Source organism: Rhinolophus hipposideros (assembly GCF_964194185.1).
Source record: "Rhinolophus hipposideros genome assembly, chromosome: 15".
In the NCBI taxonomy this organism is placed as follows: Eukaryota; Metazoa; Chordata; class Mammalia; order Chiroptera; family Rhinolophidae; genus Rhinolophus; species Rhinolophus hipposideros.
This window is the reverse complement of record NC_138061.1, coordinates 43,017,627-43,042,874: the sequence shown is the minus strand read 5'-3', so window position 1 is coordinate 43,042,874 and position 25,248 is coordinate 43,017,627. Positions and strand designations below refer to the sequence as shown.

Here is a 25,248-nt window from a genome sequence, read left to right as displayed (position 1 = left end):
CTTGAACTGATGAAAGGTATAGATGCTTTTGCCTTAAATGTGTATCTATAGAAAATTTATTTTTAAGTTCATCAAATCTTAAATGACAAAATCCATTATTTAATTTTTCAAAAAGAAAAATGATATTCTGTTTGACCAAAGTTTTGATACGTTTGATACGCAATTCAGATGGCAGTTTTACAAATTATGAACAAAATTAAGAATTTGCAACACTTAGTATTGTCATTTTCAGTTTTTTTCTTACTCTCTGGAAAACAACATTGATATTTTCTTTTACTTTCTTCATTCATCAGTTACTGAGCACCTAAGATCCAGTCTTTGTGCTGGCCATTAGGATATGAAAATGAGTACAATATGAGTAAGAGCATTTTAGTACAATTAGGTCACTAATCCTTTCCAAATATGATGAAAGTTTGGTTTTTCCCCAGAAAAAATACACACCTATGAATTGTATATACACAGTCGTTCCTTAGTGTCTGCAGGGGATTGGTTCCAGGATCCCCCTTTGGATACCAGAATCTGTGAATACCTAAGTTCCTTATGTAAAATAACAATATATCACATTGTCCTGTATGCTTTAAATCATCTCCAGTTACTTATAATACCTAATACAATATAAATGCTATGTAAATAATTGTTATACAGTATTATTTAGGCAATAACGACAAGAAAAAGTAGTCTGTACATGTTCAATACTGACACAACCATCATAGGCCTTAAGTACAGAGTAATTCATCAGCAACAAAGGAACATCTTTTTTTTCTCCCTAAGATTTTCTATTCATGGTTGGTTGAATGTGCAGATTTGCAACCCAGGGATATGGAAGGCTGAGTGTATACAATATTTTGCCCCTTTTTTGTTGTTAGCTCTTCAAGCCCCAGTGCCATACATTGTGGGATCACAATTTAGACCACTCAATTTTATGTGGACTTGAATAATCCCATAAATGTTTTTATAAACATGTTAAATATTGTAAGAAATATGTTCAAGGTCTTACTGAAACCCAAAAGAGTGAATGAATGACTAAGAGTACTAATTCAAAAAGGCTAGTCTGATTTAATGCCTCAAGGATTAAGTGAAAATTTCTAAAGGACAAGAGGTTGGAGATAAACAAAAGCATCAGATGTTTGGGGAATTGTTAAGTAGTTTTTTTGTCTGAAACAGATAAAAATTCTGTGGGATAATAATGGTGGGGAAATGAAGTGGCTAGGGCTATGTGGGGACAGAGCCAGGAGTGCAGTTTCCAGGCTCTCGGCCTCACGTGGAAAGGTCCTGGCTCGGGTAGTAGATGGCCATCAACTGTGATTGGATGGCCATCAGCTGTGGCTAGTTGGCCGTCAGCTGTAACCAGGGAGCCACTGGCCACTAATATAACTGCTGTGGCTACGCTAGCAGCAAACCGGGGGCTAGCAAGAAGATGGTGGCTGAGCTAGCAAGAGTGGATTGCAGTTAGGATGGTGGGTTGTGCACAGTGTGGATCCAGCCTCCAGTGAGACTAGTGCTGCCAGAGACAATATAGTGGTATGACTCCCCTGTCTATGGCTCCATGGGTGTTCCTTTTTGACCTCACCATGTCCTGCGTTCTTATGTGGGGAGTGGGACCAGAGACGCCGCAGGGCCGCCCTGCATGACAAATGGCCCAGCGAGCAGGGTCCCCCGCACGACAGGCTATGATTGTGAAAGGCCTTTATATATCATGCTAAAGAGTTTGAATTTTATCCTGTCGATAATAGTTTTAATTCAGTAATCAAAGTAATCAAAGTAAATTTAAAATAACAGCAAAGCAGATTGAAAGTTGAATTAGAGGGGAATGAGACCAGAGGCAAGGAGTCAAATTAGGAAGGCTTTCAGTATTCCATGAAGATGATGATAATGGTATCCTAAGGATTCTGCTTCAGAATCTTCTAATATTATAATTGCCCTATAATATTTATAAATCTACTTACTTTTCCCAGGCTGCTGATTATCATAAGAAAGTGTGGCATAGGGCTGGGTAAAGAAGTATTATTAAATGGACATAATAGGGGCTGGGAATTAATATGTGAATTGCCAACAATAATTATCTAATAGCTGAACTGTTATTTTTAAGAGTTGGATATGTTATTAAGCACGTTGAAAGGAAGTTAATGGAGCATTCATTCAAGAGTTAAACAGACTTTAGCATGGTTCTCCCCACCCTTCGGGGACATCTTTTATGATAAGATCCCTAGCTAGAGGTTATTCTCTTATAGTTTCCAATATTTATGAAGTTTAAGAGTACTTAATATCTTTTACAAGAGGCTTTGTCACAACTTTGTGTTCTCCCAGACTTCTACTTCATTTATAAGAAAGGAATTTTTAAAAATAACAGATTAATACATAAGTTTGCCTAAGAGGTTTTTTTCTTTTATGTCAGCATTGGAGTTTTAAAAGCTATAAATTGTCAATTGTTGGTTTTTGGTTTAGAGACTAGCCTCGAGGGGATTTGAATTCATAGGATTTCAAAGGCGAGATTCACTTTCAGGGAATCATCATTAGGTTTGAAATGTAATGTTATGCCTAATTGTTTAATATTTTTATTTACCATGTTCCTTGTAGCAGTAAAGAATGCACGTGTTTTAAGTAATATAAACTCAGAATGTATAGAAATTGTTTCAATGTCAAGGACTTTTTTATTAAAAAATATATATTACATACATACCAATATATAAGTAGGTTATGTTCTGTCTATGAAAATTAATCTGTAAATAAAGCAACCATTTACTTTTATACCATTTAAACATGACATTTTTAGTATAGCCTTTCAGGCTGCTTTCCTGAAAATTACTAGACATTTTCATTTTTTTATTTTCAAAAATGGTAATGTACTCTACATGGCATTCTCTCATCACCTTTTCTCCTTGACAATATATTGTGAACATCTTACCAGGTCAGGGGCTGTTTTTAATGTACTCTTTTTTCACAATTTGTCATTAGTCTCAAAACTTCAAGTGTTACATATTTGTTGTATGTACGTGTAAAATCAAATTTTGGCAGTGTCCATATACCTTTTAACTTTCATCTATCTCTCTGTTTATTTATAAGCCTGCAGTGGTTTCTGGTGCACATAAGAAAATGAACATTAACTTATGGAAGGCAGAATCAATTAGTCTTGATTTTGGAGACCACCAGGCTGATCTCCTGAACTGCAAAGACAGCATTATTTCAAATGCCAATGTTAAGGAATTCTGGGATGGTTTTGAAGAAGTTTCAAGTATGTTGTTTTTTTATTTACTTTTTTGTTAAAAATAGACCCCAAAATGATAAATTGTAAATATGACTTAACAAATTTTTAATCTTTTAAACTTCTATATGACTTTGTTGCCTAGTAAAAAGAAACAAGTACAGCTGCTCCTCACATTACAATGGGGCTGCAGCCTGGTAAACACATTGTAAGTTGAAAGTAATCGTCTCATAAATGCATTTAATTCACCTAACCTACGGAACATCATAGCTTTAGCTTAGCCTACTTTAAATGTGCTCAGAACACTTACATTAGCCTACAGTTGGGCAAAAACAACACAGTGAACATGAACACACTGTAGAGTACCCCTATCTGTTGTTTACCCTCGTGATGGCGAGGCTAGCTGGGAACTGCAGCTACCCAGTATCACAATAGTATTGCACCACACAGCTAGCCAGGAAAAGGTGAAAATTCACAATTAGAAGTACTGTTTCTGTTGAATGCCTATAGGCTTATGCACCATCGAAAAAATCCTAAATCGAACCATCATAAGTTGGAGACCCTCTGTGCTTGGAAACAAGAGACTGGGTCCTAGTCCTGGCTCCACCCTAATTTCCTTTAACCATAAACGAGTCATTTATACTGTTTCCTTACATCACAAGGGGAATACTTTTGGCAACCCTATAAGCTTTTGAAAATTGAATCATAAAATTGATGTTAAATACTTTGAAAATTAAAAGTAAAAATGTAAGATTAATTTTAATGACTACTGCAGAGCTATTTAAAAGAATTTTTTTTGCAGTATTACACATACACCTATGCATATAAGGTATAAAAGTCTTAATAATACCTAAGTACATAAGAAACAAAAGCCAATAAGCAAGCATTCGTTTTATATGTCTTCCTCTTCAAACATTAATAAAAGTAAAAAGAAAGTGATTACCTTTTTAGTAATTAACTGCATTCTTTATAGAACGGCAAAAAATGAAAAGTGGAGAAACAGTTGTTTTAAAATTGAAAGATTGCCCTTCGGGAGAAGACTTCAAGACTATGATGCCATCAAGGTATATCTTTTGAAACTTATTTTGACTTTCAGCTCTTTGAAGTTGAGTTGAGATTATCCCTAGAAGTAGGATAAGGAATTAAAAGTGTGACCTTTTAGGAATTTTCTTTCTCAATTAAAAATAAATAACAAAACAAAAAACAGGCCCAGCAGGGGAAAGTCTATTTAGGGCCTCCCTTGGTGCTTTTAATTTTCCACGATGAGGCAGTATTACAATTTTCAGTGTCATTCTTGTGCTTCCCCGTTTGTTATGCATTCATTTCAACTTTGAAGTCAAGGAAAGTGTTACCTGTCAAAGGCCTTTAAGAAAAGTTGTCTTGTTTTGAACAGGTTGAAAATTATATATTTGATAGCACTAAAAAATTAAGTCTTTATTCAAAAGAAGTTAATGTTGTTATTTTTCAGATATGAAGATCTTTTAAAAAGCCTGCCATTGCCAGAATATTGTAATCCAGAAGGAAAATTCAATTTGGCTTCTCATTTGCCAGGATTTTTTGTACGCCCTGATCTAGGACCCAGGTTATGCAGCGCCTATGGTAGGTATATATTTACATTTCTATCGACTTTGAATTATAGGGAAATTTAACTTCTGTACAAAGATAAATTGTCTAATGATTTTTAGGTTCTACTAAATCTGTTCTTTTAATGATCTATTTAAATATTTTTCTAAATCAAGCAGTATCTTAGGAATTAATAGCCAATATGTAGTTAAGTACCTGCTAATTCCTTGCAAAATATTTATATTTTCTACTAATGTGATTTTTGTGGAACATTTCATGGATTGTGGCTTTTGATGGCAGGTTTTGGAACAAGGAGACTAAAACTCAAATTACAGTTAAATTTTCCTCATAGAACTGATTTTGAGATATGTAAAGTAGTCTGTCAAGTAAAATTTTATTTCATACACAGGTGTAGTTGCTGCTAAAGATCATGATATAGGAACAACAAATCTCCATGTTGAAGTTTCTGATGTTGTCAATATTCTGGTCTATGTTGGCATAGCAAAAGGAAACGGCATTCTCTCAAAAGCAGGTAAAGAAACATAAAAATAGCGTTGTTTGGAATAATAGTAGTTGAATAACCACACACTATTATTACCCAGGATGTTAGCCTCTAAGTTAATAGCAAAGATTATATTAAAAGAATTGCAGTGGATATAGGGATATTCTTATCTTTATTACTTGAGTGATTAATTTATTTACCTGTCTTATTATATAACAGGAATTTTAATTTTAAAAGTGAGTATTTCCTCCTTTTACTATCATTAAATATTGTACTAATGAAAATAAACTGTTAAACTCACTTATAAACATTTATTGAAGAAGAGAAATTAGATCCTGGGACTCTGAAGATGATTAAGTCATAGTTTATGCCTCAAAGTGTTCTCCTTTTTTTTCTTCCAGCATCAGGAAGAGACGGGCTTTTTATTTTAATTAGAAATAACTTTCTGTCGAGTATATAAGTTTTATATTCCATCCTCTGGATTCCTTACTGAAACCTTGTTCCCTCTATCACTCCGTTCTTCGTAGACGTAGGCCTTTAAATACTCCTTCTCTGCTGGCTACTTTTCTTCAGCATAGCAGCAGACGATAGACTGTTCCTTCTTTTTCAAAAGAAAACCTCCTTCAAACCATGTCTTCTTTGCCACCATCCTATTATAACAAATTCTTTGCTGTGTCTGTTACCTCCTTTTCACATTTCAGCTAAATGCAGGTTGGCCCCCATACCTGTGGCCCCACTGAAATTTCTTTTGCTATAGCTGTCACGCTTGGATAATTCAGTGTTTCTTTTTCTGGTCCTTTTATTACTTGCCACCTCTGTAATAAATGGCACTGTTAATCCCTACTGTCTTCAGATAATGGCCTTGGCCTCTGTGACACTACTCCCTGGTTCTTTACAACAGACTTTCCTAGAGTTACACACTTTATTTTCTACCTTTTCTAGTTTACATGTACTTCTGTGAAATTCTGTGTATGATTTCCAACCATCACGTAGATCACAGATTCTGTATCTGGAGCCCAGAATGTATCTACAGCTTAATGGCTAGGTGCTGAGGACGTGGGCGTTCATTACAGCATTCACTTAACTTCTCTGTATGTTTGACAGCTTCTATAATACCCAACCTAAATTCCCCCCAAAACTATAGAAACTCATTTTTATATTGTTTCTCAGCTCCCTTAATTGACACTCTTGATTATAATAGATTAAAAACTGTCTATCCCACTCCCAAGGATTTAAGAGTCCAGTACACTTGAGTTGTCCCAGGTCTAGCACAGAAATGTATGACCTGTGGTTGAGATTTCTTATCCTTTCAAAGCCTGTGATGCCGCAGGGTTAATTATCTGTTTTGTACCTTGTTCTAATCATCCCTTACAGCACTTAGTCTACAATACAGATGTTACACCTGCTTTTCTCTACTGTTTTTTCGTGTCCTTAAATGCTGGAACTTGCCTTTTCCTACTCATTTTTGTTCCTGCACACTTCCTGTCTCTCATTTGTAGCATAATATTTGGTCTTAGGAGAAAACATTCATTAACATTTTAATTCTTTGGCTATCTTTCATTATCTAAAGCTTTTGGCAGTTTTTATAGATAGTCACCAAAAAGCAAATGTTTTAGGGTTATAATAATGCTATGAACACTGACCTACTTAAAGTACATGCTTTTTCCTCTACCTACAATGGCTCTCTTACCTCCTTCCTAATTTCTGTGTTCATCCTTCAAAGTATAACTCAGATTGTCATCTCCCCCTAGAGGTCTTCATTCAGAAAATAAACTATCTTCCTTATGATGTATCCCTCTTCCCCCCCTTTTTTAATTTATAGAGCAGTAAAATTTAAAGAAAAAAGTGGGAAAACTTATCTAAGGTTGCCAAATTAAATTTTGTCAAGAAAACACATTTTAAAGCTATCAGCTCTCGTTTTTAAAGAGAGCATTTTAAACATAGACTACACAGATAACATTGGAGAACTGAACCAGCCTTTGTGTACCTTAGTACTATGATTCTGCTTACTATGAGATATTCTTTTTGCCTATGTTTATTAATACCTTCTTTTATTCTGAGGTCTTAACTGGGTTATGTTCTTTAATCCCCAACATTCTAGGACAGTTTCTGGCACATTGTAAACACTTAATGAATGTTTGAGTTAAATATCTGCAGCCAGTTTTAAAGATAAAAAAACTTTCACTGTCACAAATTAGGAAACAGCTGATGTATTCATTGTAATAGACAATTATTGTTTTTCTCTTAAAAGAACATTTCTTTAAAATGTTCACTGTAAAAAAAAAATAAATAAAATAAAAATGTTCACTGTAGTGAAATCAGGAATTTGAAAAAGACCTTCCTATATTTTTCTCAGAAATAACCACAGTTAAAATTTTTTCTGTACGTGTGTGCGTACGCAGTTTTCAGTTTGTCAACATTTTAGAAGAATGACCTGATATTTACTCATCCATAGCAAATGCATTTAATTACAGATTAACCAATAGTAATGTATGAGATCTTCCAAGAGTTGGACACTGTGCTCTACCTTTCATTAGTCATGGTAATGAACAAATCCCTTTACCTCATGAACATTATTTGCTCAGATATAAAATAGAAGTTGTGATCCATACCTACCTTACTAAGTAGTTACAGAGGCCACCTAATTAATAGTAGTCATGAAAGTCCTTAGTAACTTACGAAACGCTGTGTGAGTATAAATTATTGTTATAACCACTCCCTTGAGACAGGAAGAAAGTTGGTTAAGTTTGAGTAAAAGCCGTTGAATTTTTAATCTGTTCTGTGGTTTGCAAAAAAAAACAAATGAACTGAGAAAGGCACTCTGTCCCGTTACACAGGGTTAATGTTCTCTGCTCCTGTAGCTCCAGTACCTGAAGTATCTCTGGGTTTATCTCCTCTTTAAGAATTCCGATCTAGTACCTCTGATAGATCAGTTTTAAGAGACTTGGCTTTTTGCTTGTAGTCTTTAGTGACTAATTTGAAAATACACTCTTTTTTTGCAGGAATCCTCAAGAAATTTGAGGAAGAAGATTTAGATGACATTTTGAGAAAACGATTGAAGGACTCAAGTGAAATTCCTGGTGCTCTGTGGCATATTTATGCTGGGAAAGACATTGACAAGATCAGGGAATTTCTTCAAAAGGTATAATTCAGGTTGCAAATAGTTTCTCTCTTGACTCACTAATTTTTAATTTTAACTTCATTTTGTGTTCAGCAATATAAGAATAATTTTACTTCAAAGGAGAAGGGGTTTTGTTGTTGTTGTCATAGAAAGTAAAATGCTCCTTTCTCTTGCTCAGAAAAGGCCGATTTCATGTTGAGGGTCATTTCTTCTCAGTTGCTAATGCTCTTCCATTTCCTTCATAGTCAAGAACTAATCTATTGATGAATCAGATGTTACCCTTGGTGAAAAGTAGTGATTAGGAACTGCAGGATAGAAAAACTAATGTATCATGGAAACATCTAAAGAATGTAGGATCTTTTTTTTTAATTTGATATTTTTTGCTATTGACCTAGGGAATAATTCTACTCTATCACATCTGATTGCTTTGTGATACTTACATGAATAAACTAAAATTTTGAGTAATTGTGCCTTTAATTTAGTTAAGATACTCTAAATGAAAGTGACACATTAATCTGAAATATAATTGGTTCAAGCCCTTTGATCAAATATTTCCTCAATTTTGTAATTACAAAGATTTCTTTTAAGGGACCATCATTGCTGCTTTTATTGTACGTCATCTTTCTTAAGGGACTTAAAGTTTGTCTCTGGTCAGTGCGAAGGGGCTATAATCCTGTACCTACTGTCTTATCCTATAGTACCTACTAGTATTTTAATTTAAAATGTTATAAGTTATGCTTTTTAAACCACATTATTCACTGGTTAATAAAGGATCCCTTGAAATTGATTTATCAAGGGTTAGAAGGTTAGCAGTATAAAGGTATTTGTCTTTGTACTTAGCTCAAAAAAAGAGCAGGATCAAGAAATGTTTGTGAAGTTTTCACGTGAATGGGTTGACTTTGGGGCAAAGCTATTAAACGAAGCGTTGCCTCATCTCTGTGTTAGACTCTTAAAACAATTGTTAAGAAGAAACCAAATGGATGTAAACTTCATAGTGGAAGGAAGAGATGAGCAGGGAGTATGATTCACTTTATTAACAGCGTATCAGTATGCAATATTGTTTTAATATCCTTTTGACTTTTCAAATTGTAGAATATTATTTTCTTTAAATTAAAGAACAAAAAACTGTTACTGTAAATAAAATTGACATTTAACTGAACAGGATTTACCATTTCCCTTATTTAAATAGTGGTGTGTTTTAATTTTAATTCATATTTCAGATTTCAAAAGAACAGGGCCTTGAAGTTCTACCAGAACATGATCCAATACGTGACCAAAGTTGGTATGTGAACAAAAAGCTCCGCCAAAGACTGCTTGAGGAATATGGAGTCAGAACCTGCACACTTATTCAGTTCCTTGGTGATGCCATTGTCTTACCAGCAGGAGCACTTCATCAGGTATACAAAAGTTTGTTTCAAACACACCTGTTACTGAAAGGACGAGGTTTGAACATTTTTAAAAAAATTGTTCTGAGTACAGGTATAAATGAAAGTAAACATAAGATGCCCTGCATCAGTGTGCTTTTTATTAAGAAATCACTGAAATAGCTTTTCAGTGTTTGAAAAGATCTGACATAACTAAATGCTTTGAAAGCTTTAAATAGTTTAAACATCAGCCACATATCCATTCTTGTATCGTCTCTGATTTAGTGGATTTAAATCTAATTTTTAAGATTTTTTTTTTTGGGTGGGGAGGTACAGCAGATATTTGAATAACATTTCATTATGCTGCAGCAGTTTAATTTTTGCTTATATCAAGCAAAAATTAGCGTATGGAAAAATTAGCGTATGGAAAAATTGGTTTCATTATAAGCGGTTTCACTTAAAGTCGCAGAACCTCACATTATGTTAAGGGAGGATTTACTGTACTATATATTCAATTCTCAATAGTTGAGACTTAACAATGGGAGAGATATCTTCTAAGGTACCAAGTAGGAGTAGAATGAATTAATTGGCTAGACCATTCCAGAATTTGGGCCTTCAGTATATACCTCCTGCCTCTCTTTAGTTTGCTAACATAGTAGTAACATGTCCAAAGAAAGATGGTACGTGATTTTTGATGCTATTGATCTACTAAACTTAAAAACTAAAGTAAAAACCTAATCTTTATCTCTGTGGCTTGACTGTGTGGCACCTGGAACAGAATGGAGGACTGGGTTAAAAGCATACAATGGATTCCTAATAAGTAGACTGGAGCTACCTATCACAGACGATTTTAGCCCTCATAGTAACAAAGTATGGAAAGGAAACTTAAGAACCCCAAAAGCTAGTGTACATCAGAGTTGGTAATTGAGATATATCTGATGTATATAGTTTTACCATGGAAAGTTTCCGATATTATATATATGGGAAATATATATATATTATTATATATCAATATATTATGTATTAATAAATATATTAATAATGTATTTATAATATATAAATTCATTTATAATATATGGATTAATATATTGATGTTTATTAATATATATTAAGAAATATATCAATAAATATATTAAATATTTATTTTTAATATACTGCCTGTTTAGCATTTGTGACAGTATTAAAATAGTGTAAGTATTCCTTAAATGATAATAGTTGCTTAGTTTTTAAGATACCAAGTTCAGGGTTAGATTTATCTTTCTTAGATCTCAAATACCATTTATAATAGCAAAATATAAACACAATAAATACATACAACTTTCTCTATAATAACTTCCTGGAGAAAAAAATGTTTTAAAAAATTAATGCATTATTTATGTTAAATTGTTTTATTTTTAAATTGTTAAATACATACAACTTTCTCTATAATAACTTCCTGGAGAAAAAAATGTTTTAAAAAATTAATGCATTATTTATGTTAAATTGTTTTATTTTCCCCTGGACTTACATGATCATCAAAAACGTTAGATCATTTATGATTCAAGTTTAATTGGGATTCATCCCCACATACTAGTTTTTTTTTTGCCTTGTAGCCTCTTAATCAGAAAACAATTAAGCTATGTCCAAATGTGACATGCCCTCAAAGAAGTAGCCTATTTAAGAGAACAGTACAGTAAAATCTTTTTGTAAATAGGAATAATTCTTTGATAACACAAGTTTCCTTGAAAATTCTTTCATGTTTAACTTAATCCAATATCCTTTTTCTTAGTGTTGAACTGGATAGTACAGGGTTTTTTTTAATGTATAATTTGCACATAGTAAAATATACCCTTTTAGTGTATAGCTGTGTAAGTTTTGACAAATAGGTAGTTAGGTAACAACACAATTATTATATAGAACACTTCCATGACTCCAAGAAATTCCCTTCTGCCCTTGTTTAGTCAAGCTTTCCTCCCACCTGATATTCCTACAACCACTTAATCTGTTTTCTGTCTCCATAATTCTGCCTTTATAAGAATGTCATATTTTGGAATCATACAATATGTAGCCTTTGAGTCTGGCTTTTCTTATTCTGTGTTGTTTTGTGTATTAGTAGTTGTTTCCTTTTTATTGCTGGGTAGTTGTTCATTACATAAACATACCACAGTTTTCGTTATCAATCCACCAGTTGAACATTTGGGCTATTTCCAGTTTAGGAAGATAATAAAGCAGGCCACAGTAAACATTCACATACAGGTTTTCATTTCAGTTGGGTAAATACCGAGTTGACTAAGATTGCCTTCTCATATGATAAATGTATGATTAACTTTTGGCCATTCTCCGAAGCAGTCAGTATATGTGAGTTATATTTCCTCTACTTAGTGTCAGTTTGTTTTTAAGCATTTGAGTAAGTGTGCATTGGTATCTCATTGTGATTTTAATTTACATTTTCATAACTAAGTATGTTAAGCATCTTTGCATGCTTATTTGCCATCTGCATATCTGTTTTATTAGTAAATGTGTGTTCAAATATTTTGTCTTTTTTTTGTAGTTGGATTTTCTTTTTTCTTACTGAGTTTTGTGTGATTTATCTCCTCTGCTTATAAGCCCTCTATCTGTTTTGTGCTTTGCAAATATATTCTCCCAATCTGTAGCTTGTCCCTCCATTTTAATGGTTTCTTCCAAACAGCAGAAGTTTTAAATTTTTCATGAAGTTCATTAATCAGTGTTTTCTTTATGTATCATTCTTTTATTGTTGTATCTGTAAATTTTTTTGTCTGGCCCAAGATCACAAAGATTTTTCTCTTACATTTTCTTCTAGAAGTTTTATAGTTTTTCTTTCATTTAGGTCTGTGGTCCATTTTCAATTAACTATTGTGTATAGTGTAATGTGTTGATCAAAGGTTTCAGTTTTTTGCATATGGACATTTAGTTGTGTCAGTACAGTTTGTTGAACAGACTGCTTTTAAATATTTTTCTTTTGAAAATGTAATATATTCATATGATTTTTAAAAATTCAAACCATACAAAACGGTTCACAGTGAAAACTCAGTCTTTTTCTCACCTTTGCCCCCAGTGCTTTTCCTGTATATGCAACTACTGTTCCACAGAACAATTCCATGTGTATACCTGTCTCTGCTGTTTCTACTTTCTTGGGGTGGGGAGAGAGAGAAGAGCCATGTTTTCTCAGTTGTAGGCAAAGTGATTCTGTTAAAAAGTTTAGTTCACATGTCACTCTGCTCAAAGCCTCACAAGACCGACCCTAAACAATCTGGACTAATATCCTATCTGCACACGCTCGCACACACACATCCACACTGCCTTCCTCTTCCATTTCTCTCTTCCTTACTTCTCTCTTGCTGCCTTGCCCTCATTGTGGTTTTCACATACACCAGTGAGTTCCACCCTCTAATCTTTTTGCCTGGAATTCTTTTTCCTCTAAGATACCTGTAAGACTTGCTTCTTCACATTCTTTACGTCTTAGCTCAAATATCACCTCAGTGATGTCTTCACCCTAGTTTAAGACTGCAAATTGTGTCACCCAGCTCCCTATCATCCCTACCATATTTTGCTTCATTGCACTTATTATCTTCTAACATGCTTCATAATTTAACTTTGTTTATTATGTCACCTCCCACCCCCAATTGGAATGTAAGCTTCATTAGAAGTACAGGGGTTTTTCTTTTCATTGCTCTCTCCCATTCCTAGAATAAGGCACTTAAATATTTGTGAAGCCTGAAAGCCTAAAAATATGTTCCCATATACAGCATTTTTTTTGTAGAAGTACAGATGAAAACAAAATTACGACTTTTCATAATTTATATACAAGTGCTCTTTGTACAAAGGTGTAATTTTTGGCCTCTTCCTGTATGTCTTCTCTGGCTACTTAAGAAAGTTTACTTAGGTTGGACTCTAACTTCCAGTTGTGACTATACACATAAGTACACAGGAAAACATGTTTTGAGATACGTAGAAATTTCATTTAGATTATAGAGAGCGAATTTCATCTGTGATAAAGGATGTTATATTTAAATAGACTGAAGGAACATGTATGATCTAGACTGACGAATTCTATTCTGAGCACTGCCACTAAATTGATGAGTATTCAGGACAAAACCTTCTGCATATTTTGGCATAGAACTGCCAGCTATAAGAATAAGGATTTCTACCTTCTTTCCCTTACGTGGTGTGATGATGACAGCAGCTGTTTCTCCTGTTGAAAGAGTTTTGTCCATGACTCAGCTAGTAGTGGTAATGTGATTTGGAGAGAGAATTAAAAGGAAGAACTCTGTTCACCATATTGACTTTCATTTGAGGTGCATCATTATTCACAGTTTATTTAGTCCTGAGAGGTCCGGAAAACTTTTCATTGATGGCTTCAACATTTCCAATAGACTACAGGGGATTGCCCTTAAAATAATCCCATACCCTAAATCAGTACTTCTCATGCTTTAGCATACATCAGAATTTCCTGGAGGGCTTCATAAAACACGGATTGCTGGACCCCCATCCCCAGAATTTCTGATTCACATGGCGATCACAGTGTCAAGATAATAACCTTCCTACTGTGAACAGAAGAGTTCTATTTTCTTAACAGTTCTGAAGAGGGATCTGAAATTTTACATTTCTAAGAAGTTCCCAGGTGAAGCTGATGTTATTGCCCAGGGCCATGCTTTGATAACCACACAAACAGGAAGCCCTTGAAAACCCAGGACACCTACCAAAACACTGTTTCAACCAAATGATACTTTGTGACAGGGACCAGAAGTGCTAGGAAAGAAGCAACATTCTGTCCCTTGGTTTGTCAGCAGTGAGCACTTTGAGAAGCCAAGCCTAGGGAACAGGGACAGTTTCGTCTGTCTAGGGGTGTTTAGATGCATATCTTAGGAAATCTGAGGGAAAGTATCATGGCCACAGCCTTCTTCTCATATTTTAATAACTACTGTAGAATTGCAGGTTTAAAAATCTTCTGTTGGAAAACAGTCTGTGAAACCCCTGTATATCCCAAAGAGCAGGTGGACCCTGACCTTCAGGATTTCCAGGATTTATTTTGTCTCATCTCTAGCATCCTCAGGTTTAGAGTAGCATGTATTTTAAACAGCAACAATTTTTCAATTAACATAAAATCTTTAGTGATGAATTTGCCCTTAACTATTAGCTTAATTGATTGTGTTTGAGTTTATAATAAAGTTGTAAATTCTCTGCATTCATAAGACTAAAAGGACTTTGGCAAAATTTTTCCATTCTAAGTTCTCACAAGTGGCTGTGTGTATGGCAATCATAGTGTCAAGATAATAACTTTCCTACTAAGAACAGAAAGGAGTTATATTTTGTTTAACATACCTATTTCTGATTACAACTCATCCTTTAAGGCAAGTATGAATAAGTCTGTTAAGGAAGGGAAATGTAAATTGACTCCAAGATGGCCAAAGAAATGGGTAAGAGGAATGGGAAGTTCAAATGTGTTCCATGTTAGAACTGAATCTTGCCCCTTCAAACTAACCCTTAAGACGTTAAGCAAAAGAAACCAGGTTGAGGTCAGTAGTAAACATAAAAACATCATGGAAGCACTAGTGAAAGTCACTGTTCTAAAAGTGATTGTTAAACAACCATAAACTGGCAAAGACTGACAGAATCAACTTTTCCAGAACTCTGAAATCTAATCCAGTGTTTACATCAACCAGGGGACTGCTTTATAAAGAAAAGGGCAGCTGATTTTTGGTGTTTAAGGAGATTTCTGGCAGGTCACTGGCTGACCACTGAGAGAACAGAGACTTCAGTGATCACACCCAACAAAGGAATAGTCTTTGCAAAAATAGTTTGGAAAAGTCGCAAAACAAATGGATGGCTGCAACCCTCAACAATCAACAGCAGCAAACCCTGAGGCGGGGGAGAATCAGATTTCCAGTGACCACATTATAATGTTCAGATGTGCAATTTTCAAACATACACAGAAACAGGAATGTATGGCCCGTTCATATGGAAAAAAATAAGTCAACAAACTGTCCTAAGGGAGCTGAAATACTGGATTTACTAGACATAGCCTTTAAGTCAGCTGTCTTAAATATGCTCACAGAGCTAAAGGGAACCAGGAATAATGATGTGTAAACAAAATTATAATACCAATGAAGAGAAATTATAAAAACAGTAGAGCTAGATGTGCTGAAAGGTACATGCTGGAATTTTTGAAGGACTTAATCCCCACAGCATGTTCAGGTAAGTGACAGACAAAGAGAACAGGGCATTTGGAGACTGTTGGTATAGTGGAGTTAATGTAGGACTCCAAAGAATCTGTTAAACAGTGCGTATCATAGGAGCTGGGTTCCTGTTGACTTGCCATTCGGTGGCTGATTTATCTTGGAATAGGCACTGAATCTCTCCTCCATAGTTTCCTGCTCTGTTAAATAGAGCATGTGTTGCACAGACACATAATGAAGAGCCAGTGAAACCACAGCAATGCTGAAAATATGAAGCATCCACTACCTTGTGTCCCTGAAACTAAGACCTAACCAGAAAATAAGCACTAGCATGATTTTTAAGGATGCTCGTAATATAAAATAAGCCCTAATGCATCTTTGGAAGGAAAAATTAATATAAGACCCAGTCTTATTTTCGGGGAAATACAGTAGGGCTTATTTTATATTACAAGCATCCTGAAAAATCATGTTAGGGCTTATTTTCCGGTTAGGTCTTACTTTTGGGGAAACATGGTATGTTCATCTTCTAGAGGAACCAACAACCTAATGATTAAAAAGGAAGAAAATGTTTCATTTATATGTATATGTATTATAAATATATATGCTATAGAGTTATCATTAGAGGCATGGTGCTAGAGGTAAAAACTGCAGACTTCAGCAGCTGTTCGCGTAGTCGTGATGCCCAGAGGAGAAATTCCATCCCCTTGGGAATCATTACTCTGTCATAAATTAGATTTTTTAACAGTCTCTGTTCCCCACTTAACTATCTCGATACCTCTTCTCACTCCCAATTAAATTTATTTTTATACTTTTAAAAATCAATATATTTAAGTGCTTAGTTTTCACTGATTTCTCCTTTCCCAGGAGTTAGTGGGATATCCCAGGAATTATTGGGATATCTTTTAATATTACTGGAAGACAACCTAGAAACATCACAAAATCCAGATTGGATCAGCTGGGTCCTTTCTCTGCCATACTTATCATTAATAGAAAGCAGTTCTAAGAAATATTGAAGTGTGGAGTCATTTTGTACATGCCAAACAAATAACAGATAAGACATTGCCTGGCTTCTTGTGTAAACCGTTTAGTCAGGAGAGACAACTGTTGAAAAACAATTGTACTGATCCCACAGGAGACTGAAGGATATCTTTATTTGGTTAATTTGAAAGAAAGGCACAAATAAAATCCTGGGATAATTCTAAAACTCTTGCAGTGAGTAGATCTGTCTGGAACTATAGTTTTCATCCCATTTCCTTACAGATAATCAAACTTAAGTTTCATGTTCTTTTCTTTACTCTCTGGTGTAAAAGTTAACAGTGCAATGACCAAAGTCCTGAAAGCCAAAGGAGAAACGACAGACATCCAGATGGATATTACCTAGAGATACTTTCCAGTTACCTTTTTTTTTTAAGTGACACCAAATAAAATCCACCTTGACAAAATTGGTAATTTAGAATCTGATTATCAGCTCTCTGAAGGTTTCCTGGAAAAATTCTTTTCTTCATTTAAAAATATTTCATTTCCAAAGTCACATTACATGAAGCTTTTCAGTGATATAACTCATAAAGTTCAGTCATCTGCTTTGATAGGCATTTGATATTTTGGAGAAAGTAAATTCTCTAATGAATTGTCCCTTGTGTTTACTATTAATAGAGAGGTTTGATTTTCTTTATCCCCACCTCCTAAAATTTACACTTTACTGGTTTTGTTTTTGGGGATAGGTACAGAATTTTCACAGCTGTATTCAGGTAACTGAAGACTTTGTGTCTCCAGAACATCTTGTACAGTCATTTCATTTAACACAGGAACTGAGACTTTTGAAGGAAGAAATCAATTATGATGATAAATTACAGGTAAGAGATGAGTTTCCTAACTAGCTCCTATTCCGCAGGCTTTTTATATCCAGAAATGTATAACTGCTTAGACAGTCATTGCCTAGTTTTGTCACATTAGGATAACAACCAAAGATTAAAACCAATCCACATTTAATTGTATGACTTTTAGTGGCCCTTATTTTAACTTTTGGTTTGATAACATTTTTAAACTTTGATATTTATTATTCTTGAATTTGGCTTTCCTCCATTTAAATAAATTTTAAAATAGCAGTTTTCATTTGTTAATTTATCTTCAGTTAAAGTGATTAGAAATACCAACATCTCTTCCAGGTTAAAAACATCTTGTATCATGCAGTCAAGGAAATGGTGAGAGCTTTGAAGATACATGAAGATGAAACAGAGGATATGGAAGAAAATTAGGTGTGTTTCAGTTTACTGTTTTTAGACCATTGAAATGGTATTACTTACTCTTGAACAATGATAATGTATGTCCACTGACTTAAGCTTCCTAAAACCATCAGTGCCAAGAAATTCTCTTTGTAGTAATTACTTGTTACTGACAGCGCAGCAGTAGATAGCCTAAGTCACAGCTCCTATGATTCATTGTTAGTTATTGAAACAAGCTACATTCAAAAAGCAGCGCTTCATAGCTGTTTTTGTATTATAGTGTATATGATGTTTGTGAAAATGCCAGATTTAAAATGATGTATTTATTTTTGGAAAAAAATTACAAAATTCTATGCTATATTGTTGATCAAGTGTAAATGTGACCTTGTACAGTTTACTAAAATAACTGATATTTTTCACTACATTGAGACAGTTACTGTGAGATTAGGACTCAACACCAGCTATTGCCTGCATTTGGGAAATTGCTGAATCGCACAGCATTCATGTCATAATCAGAAAATTACTGCCAAATAATTGTAAAATTTGTAAAATATAAAGTATATAAAGTAGATACTAAATACAGACACTTCAATATTTTGTTGAAGCTATTGACTGTACAATTAAACATTTTCAAAAGGTGTAATTTATTTAAAATTGTCTCATTTTGGTAAAATTTATGTGAACTTTTAAAGCTAAATATTAAACTTAATATGCTATGTAAATATATACATATATACATTTAATGATGTATTTTTTTAAAACATTGGCTTGCTTTTATTTGTTAAGTGCAAGTGTTACATATGGCTTTGTACATTGAAGTTGAAAGGGGTTTTACATTTTCCATTAAAAGGACTTTATCAAAAATTGGCTTGCTTCTTCATCATCAAGGTGACCACCAGCATTTTCTTGTGATATTATGTTCTTTTCTGGAACATTTCCCGTTGTCTTTTACCTTTGTAAACTTTGTTCAGCTTTCTTCAGAATTTATGGGTCATCACAAATAAGTGCCTCAGCTTACTTGTCCTATGGCCCAACTAAAGAAAGAAATACAGGTAACTGCAGTATCTGTTACTTATGAATGCATTTAATTGAAAAAAAGAACCTGTATATGAATTTTAGAACCCATGATTATGAGAGTATGTGATCAGACCATTTCAAATAAGTGGTTTTCCCAGCAGAGATAGCTGCTAATATACTGTTGGGGGTTGGAGAAGGTGGAGAGAGGAAGCAGGTGGCACGGAAGAGCCCGAAGTCAGCCTGGACGGAATGTGAGCTCTGCTGCTTACTGTGTGACCTCGGTAAGTTGCTTTACTTTGGAATCTTGATTTTATTAGGTGACTGCTATTATCAGTTCGTTGCTTAGGGCTCACATGTCCTCACATAACCATTTGAATTTTACTGGAAATATGTAGCCCTCCACTGACACCTGCAGGATATTGAGGGAACAATCTTCTCATCTGGAAAGCACAGTTTAAAAGAAAAAAGTGGTAGCCCAAGTTGTCACCTTACGTGTTGTTTAGTTTTTATCCTGCTGCTTATGTCCATCATCTTTTATTTCTGTGTAGACTACTCTTCCACCATCCAGTCCAGGCAAGGTTCAGCCAGGAATGTGAACAATTACATTTCACATTAATGCCCCACCTGGCACAAGGGATAATGGGATAAATGACAAGTACTTGGCTAGAAAAAGAAATTGGGCTGAGGAATAGTTCAAATGATTACGTGAACCTTCTTTTGTAAGCTTTTGACCTTTTTTTTCCCCTTTGTAATCGGTATATTAAGGATACATTTATACATTTCAAGAATTGCTTGAATTCTGATATTGTGAACATAAGACTTTTAAAACATACAATTAACGCTATTAATCATAATTTGCTATATACTACCAACATTATGTTACAGTTGCTTTGGAGCACGTTAAGTGGTTTAAAGTAAGCCTGTAACATAACTAAAAAACACCTTCCTATCTTATAAGCACATTACTTCTGTAAAGGTCTCATCACTGTAACTTCTTAGTTACCCTCTTAAGAAGTCACTACTATGATTCTCACCATGTGGTCCAAAAAAGAAGGGGAAAATGTAATCAGGACTCCGTGTGTGTGTGTGTGTGTGTGTGTGTGTGTGTGTGTGTGTGTGTGTGTGTGTGTGTGTACTTTTTAATGGAACAGCAGAAGGGAATGCAAGCCATTCTACAAGTGCTGCAAGCCCTCAAGCAGCATATTATGATAAACCCCTTCTTCAGAAGGGTATCATTTCTATCACTGATACCACAGGCAAATTATATAGCATGCCATTTCAACTAACAATTGAGGCACTAGAATAAATGCAGAGGCATCACAGTGAATTCCACTTAATACAACGATACAGACAAACACTTTTCTACAAATTAAGTTCTTTGTCTATTGACAGTGAAAGACAGAATTTTAATTTCATAGCTTAATAGTTAAGGTTCATACACTGAAGTCTACGTATACCTAGTATTTCAGTCTAAGCTAGTCTGTGTGTACAGCTGAACTCAAATTATAAAATGTGACCTAATCAACGCTAAGGGGGAAACGTTTTTAAGTAGTTTTTACAGGTATTAAACTTACTTCGCATACTGAAGCCATACAGACAGGTCAAAGTCAAAGCATTTATATTTGAATTTATTCTTCAGTTAACTTTCAAAACACTACTGTAATTGAATATTAAAATAAGAACAGTAGCAAGTAATGGGTGTGTTACGATTATATCCTTCACTCATTCACATATACGTAGAAGATGCCAGCAGTGAGTTACTCACTGGCCCCACTAAGAGGTCTGACACACCCCCACCCTAGGATGATATCATCGCCATATGCTCCTCCCTTGTAATGACCCTGCCTTTCCTGATTTGGATCTACCGAGCCCATTTCATCAGTCTTGTCTACTTTCTTCCTCTCAGGTAGTTTTCTACAGGAAAGAATTGATCAGGAGAGAGTTGTTCTCAGGAAACTACCTTAACTTCAATGGTTAGGTGACCCTTTTCATGTGGCCCACAATAAATGGACGGGCCTTCGCTTAGCACACACTTCATACCTCCATGCTTGACCGTCTCACCTGGACGAGAGCTGATGACTAGGATTTGGTTTGAAGAGTAGATACTGGCTTTTGGGAGCCACGCAGTGCTTCCCCCAGTTGTAGGTTCATGAAAAGGTCATCTCAGTCGAGTAAAAACAGCATGGTCCTTCTAATCTAAAACCGGTGTCTCCTGACTCCAGTCTGGGTACTTGGTCGCCTTCATTGTGTGTAGTGTCATTGTCTATCTTTCATGCCGTAATATGAACTTCTAGAATCTATCGAACTATCATTCTTCCAGTTTTTACATCTGTCTTTCAGACTGATCCGTTCCCCATGGTCCGGCACTCCATGCACACCGACTGATTTTGCTGAACCATTCCAGGTCCTCCGTGATAAATTCTCATTTGCATTCCAGAACCTTGGCAGTTGGGACAGTACACGCCTGTCCCTTTCTTCCACCTTGATCTTTGTGTTTGTCACAATTCTTTTGCAGAGCTAGTTTTCTTATTGCACCTTACAGAAATCTAAGGCGACTGAGAGCTGATGCACATTTGTTACCTCTCCTTTCTCTCCAAAAACATCAAAGCTGTCCATGGGGGTAGCTAAAACTGCCACCTGCTCTGCCTTTTCAGTTGTCTCTTCTCTGCCATATAGTTCCATTTGCGTCAGTCAGCGTGAGAAATCTGTTTGAACTATTCTGCATTTGAATTCTTAGTGTGGTACTTCAAAGCCCGTTTCCTTGAAGCTTTTTTCAGTTCTTCTGGATGGCATTGGGTTTGACCCTCTCCAAAAATATAGTGGTTGTTTTCACCATTTTCTACAGCTAGTGAGCAGGCAGCGCCCGTCTGAGGGAGCAGGAGGGAGTGAGTGGATGTGTGCAGGATGGGCAGCCACTGCTCCTCCACTCGCTGTTTTGGAAAGTTCCCAGTTTTTGACTTTCTGATGAAATGGGGCGTAGTGAGCGGCCAAGGTACAAAGCTATATGCCACCAGGTCTGTCTGCAAGTTTCAGACTCAGACTTGTCTTGACTACAAAAGCTGTGAAATCCCCAGTTATACATAAATTAGATCAACCTTGATAATTCTGCCTTGAAACCATATAGAACAGGAAACCATACGGAACCATAAAGTAAACTGAGTAGTATATAAAGCACTTTAGCGCTCACAAATAACCAGTCTAACTCTTAATGCAAGCAACTTTCAAACAACAATATTGGAAGCTCTGGGTCCCTGGCTGCATACAAAGTGAGTGCCTTTTCTTGACTAGGGAGATTTTCATAGCTGACTTCAGCTGCTCAGTTCGCTGTAAATGAGCGAACTAGCTGCAACTAAGGCTGGAGGATTGCCTATCTTTCTGTGTCTGGTCTACGAGAAAGAACTTGTCCCTGGGGTAAGTGGAAGTATGCCAAGGATGTGGGTTGTATGTGTGGTACTCCATTTTAAGGAGGTACATTCTGAGGACAAATCTAACACTCTGCTCCTCCCTAGTGTTTTGAACCCAGATTTGACAGATGATAAAAGATTTGGATAGCGGGGTCAATGAACATGAAAGAAATGAAGAAGTGCAAAATGAGATGAGGACTGACTCCTTTCCCAGGGAGAGCCAGGAAAGTCCCCTGCCAGCATGAGAATGGTAACTGACTCGGGTCCTTTGAAGCTATTGCAGAACGCTGGGGGGTGTCGGGATTAGGACCAAGATAGGTCATACAGGTTTAGTAAGTAGAAGGAGTTCTTGATAAAGGGCACACAGGGATCACTGCCCCCAACCACAGGCGCTTGCAAAGCACGAGACTTACAATATGAGACCATCCTGTAGGACAGAACTATTTTTTACAGTTCAACATCTATTATGTGTTTGGCTCTGGTAAAATAACATATTCACTCAGGATTATGCCATCAAACTAAATACTATGTAACAAATATATACAAACACGTTGCCTGGGGTTAGGGAAGGCTTCAGAAAAACAGCAGTATTTATACAATCCTCCAAGTAAGCTATTTGAGACCCAACACACTTTGATAAGTGACTTACAAAATAATTGTAAGTCAACTTTTGTTGTAGAAGAGCAGTTGGGAGGAGCTGCTTCTATAAATGCCATTATAATAGGTGAACATCAAGTAGACGAACCCCAATCTAGGACAACTTCCAGGCTATGTCATACGCCAGGCAGCGTGGTCTCGTCTACCCATGTTTTTTAATCACAGTACTAATTATTTTCATATTAAACATCTAGCAGTACTATAATAGCTTCAGATGCTTTTTCTTAGTCAATTGAAATTTTAGCCAACCTAACTTTTTGTCCTCTAGTTGTTTGTAAATGGGTAACCATATGTGGCATACTATGCTTTTACAGATGTTAACTGTTTAAAAAATAGATTAAACCCAACAAATAAATATGGCACTTTGAAGAAGAAAGGCTGTAAGTTTGCTTTGGAAGTGGGCATCAGAAGAGCTGCAGCTTGTGACAGGTGTTGGGAAGTGGAAGGATTATCTGAAATTAGAAAGTTGTAACACCAGATGTGGATGCATGTGGCTCAGCACCACCACCAAGGTTAAGGTGGTGCAGTTTTCTGGATCCAAGTTTTTCTTGCAGGCAAAATTGCCCCTTAAACAAAACACAAAATTCACATTATGCTTAAATTGTTCCCTGTATATTATGTTGGGAGAAATTTGCATTCTCAAAACAACTGTTAGAGATGAACTATACAGTAAGATTCTTCAAAGCTTTTTAAAGCCAATGAAGCCATAGGATTTTGGGGAAATTCTAGGACATTAAAAATTTGGTACATCTGTTGAGTTGGTTATCACGTGATTTGGTCAATCATCTCACATTCCCTCCTAGAGTGGAAATCAAAGTAGCAATTAAGCCCATTTAGATTGAGCCAAGTGACAAATGCTTTGCATTCTAAAACATACAAACTCCAAAAATTTTGTAGTCATGGGAAGTTGCTGTTCATCCCAGCTCAGTGGAAATTCCGAGGAACTACATGGGACATTGGTCTGCTTTCGTGTCCGCTGAGCCAGGAGGCCACGTTTTGTTTTAAGTATTCCATTCACCTTTCCAACCATTAGCAGTTTATTGAATTTTTCAAGTCAGATATTTAGTCTTTCTCATATGGCTAGTGTTGTTCCTGCTGTTTAACACGTGTTCTGTGGGCTCAGTGAGCTAGGAGACACTAATGTCAACAACTTTGGGGACAAAGGTTTATTTAAAAGGTAGACAGGTGACCACTAATTGAGTCAAGTTCAAACTTTCTGATTCTTAAAAACCTCGGGCGTTTTATTGTTTTATCTGTTTCCTGATTTTATATATAAATACCAACAAGTATAAAGAATTGGGGGTGAAAGGGGGTGCCTGTACTTTCCCCACCCAGAGCTGACCACTGTTGGTGATTTCCCACACATCTTCTGTATGTATTTTTCCACTACAGAGCAGAGGTCATGTATTATATAAAAATTGGTAAGTTTTTGTTTTATTTAAACTATTACATTATCCTAACATTTAAACTACATATTTCCAATAGCTTTATAATCCCACAAATAGTTTTACCACTGCATAACCATGGAAAGGCAATTCTGTTTTTCTGAGCTGAAAAATTGAGCCCAAGTCCAAATCCGTGTCTTTGTGAGCCTATTCACTTTGTTGTCAGTCTTCTAATGGGCCTGCACTTCAAAAACTCAAATGCCTTAAGTACTATATTGAACCAACTTTAAAGACTAAAACAAAGGTCCTTGTAGAATTTACGACAATACCCAGTGTTGGTATTTAAACAAATAAAAACTACCTAAGGACGAAAACTGGTCTATGATCCTCTTACCCCACTTTTTGTTGTGTCCATAGAAATTCGTTTTAACCCTAAAACTAAAGGATTTTGTGGCAGTGGTTAACAGCTGTTTCAAGTAGTCTCCCCTTCCCCCAACAGCCATTTCCTCCTAAGGAGGGAAATATTTGATTTAAAGTCAACAAAAGATCTGTTGGTGGCAATGGAGGCCCTGGGACTTCACAGCACTCAATAGCAGGACTTTGCAGCTTTAGTCCCTCGCTCCTACCCTACTCCC

At 35.6% G+C, this 25,248-nt stretch overlaps 1 protein-coding gene across 15 annotated transcripts in view; it reads left to right on the top strand.

Annotated features, from left to right (window-relative positions):
• Positions 1 to 19,029, top strand: part of JMJD1C (jumonji domain containing 1C) — a 267,004-nt gene extending 247,975 nt beyond the window's left edge. For all 15 annotated transcript variants that reach the window (XM_081074653.1, XM_081074652.1, XM_081074645.1 and 12 more), the window contains 8 exons: positions 3,064 to 3,232; positions 4,176 to 4,266; positions 4,671 to 4,801; positions 5,175 to 5,297; positions 8,270 to 8,409; positions 9,609 to 9,785; positions 17,650 to 17,781; positions 18,094 to 19,029. In XM_081074653.1, coding sequence (XP_080930779.1) covers positions 3,064 to 3,232; positions 4,176 to 4,266; positions 4,671 to 4,801; positions 5,175 to 5,297; positions 8,270 to 8,409; positions 9,609 to 9,785; positions 17,650 to 17,781; positions 18,094 to 18,183 — 1,053 coding nt within the window. In that variant the 3' untranslated portion in view covers positions 18,184 to 19,029. The remainder of the gene's footprint in view (positions 1 to 3,063; positions 3,233 to 4,175; positions 4,267 to 4,670; positions 4,802 to 5,174; positions 5,298 to 8,269; positions 8,410 to 9,608; positions 9,786 to 17,649; positions 17,782 to 18,093) is intronic.
• The last annotated feature ends 6,219 nt before the right edge of the window (positions 19,030 to 25,248 follow it).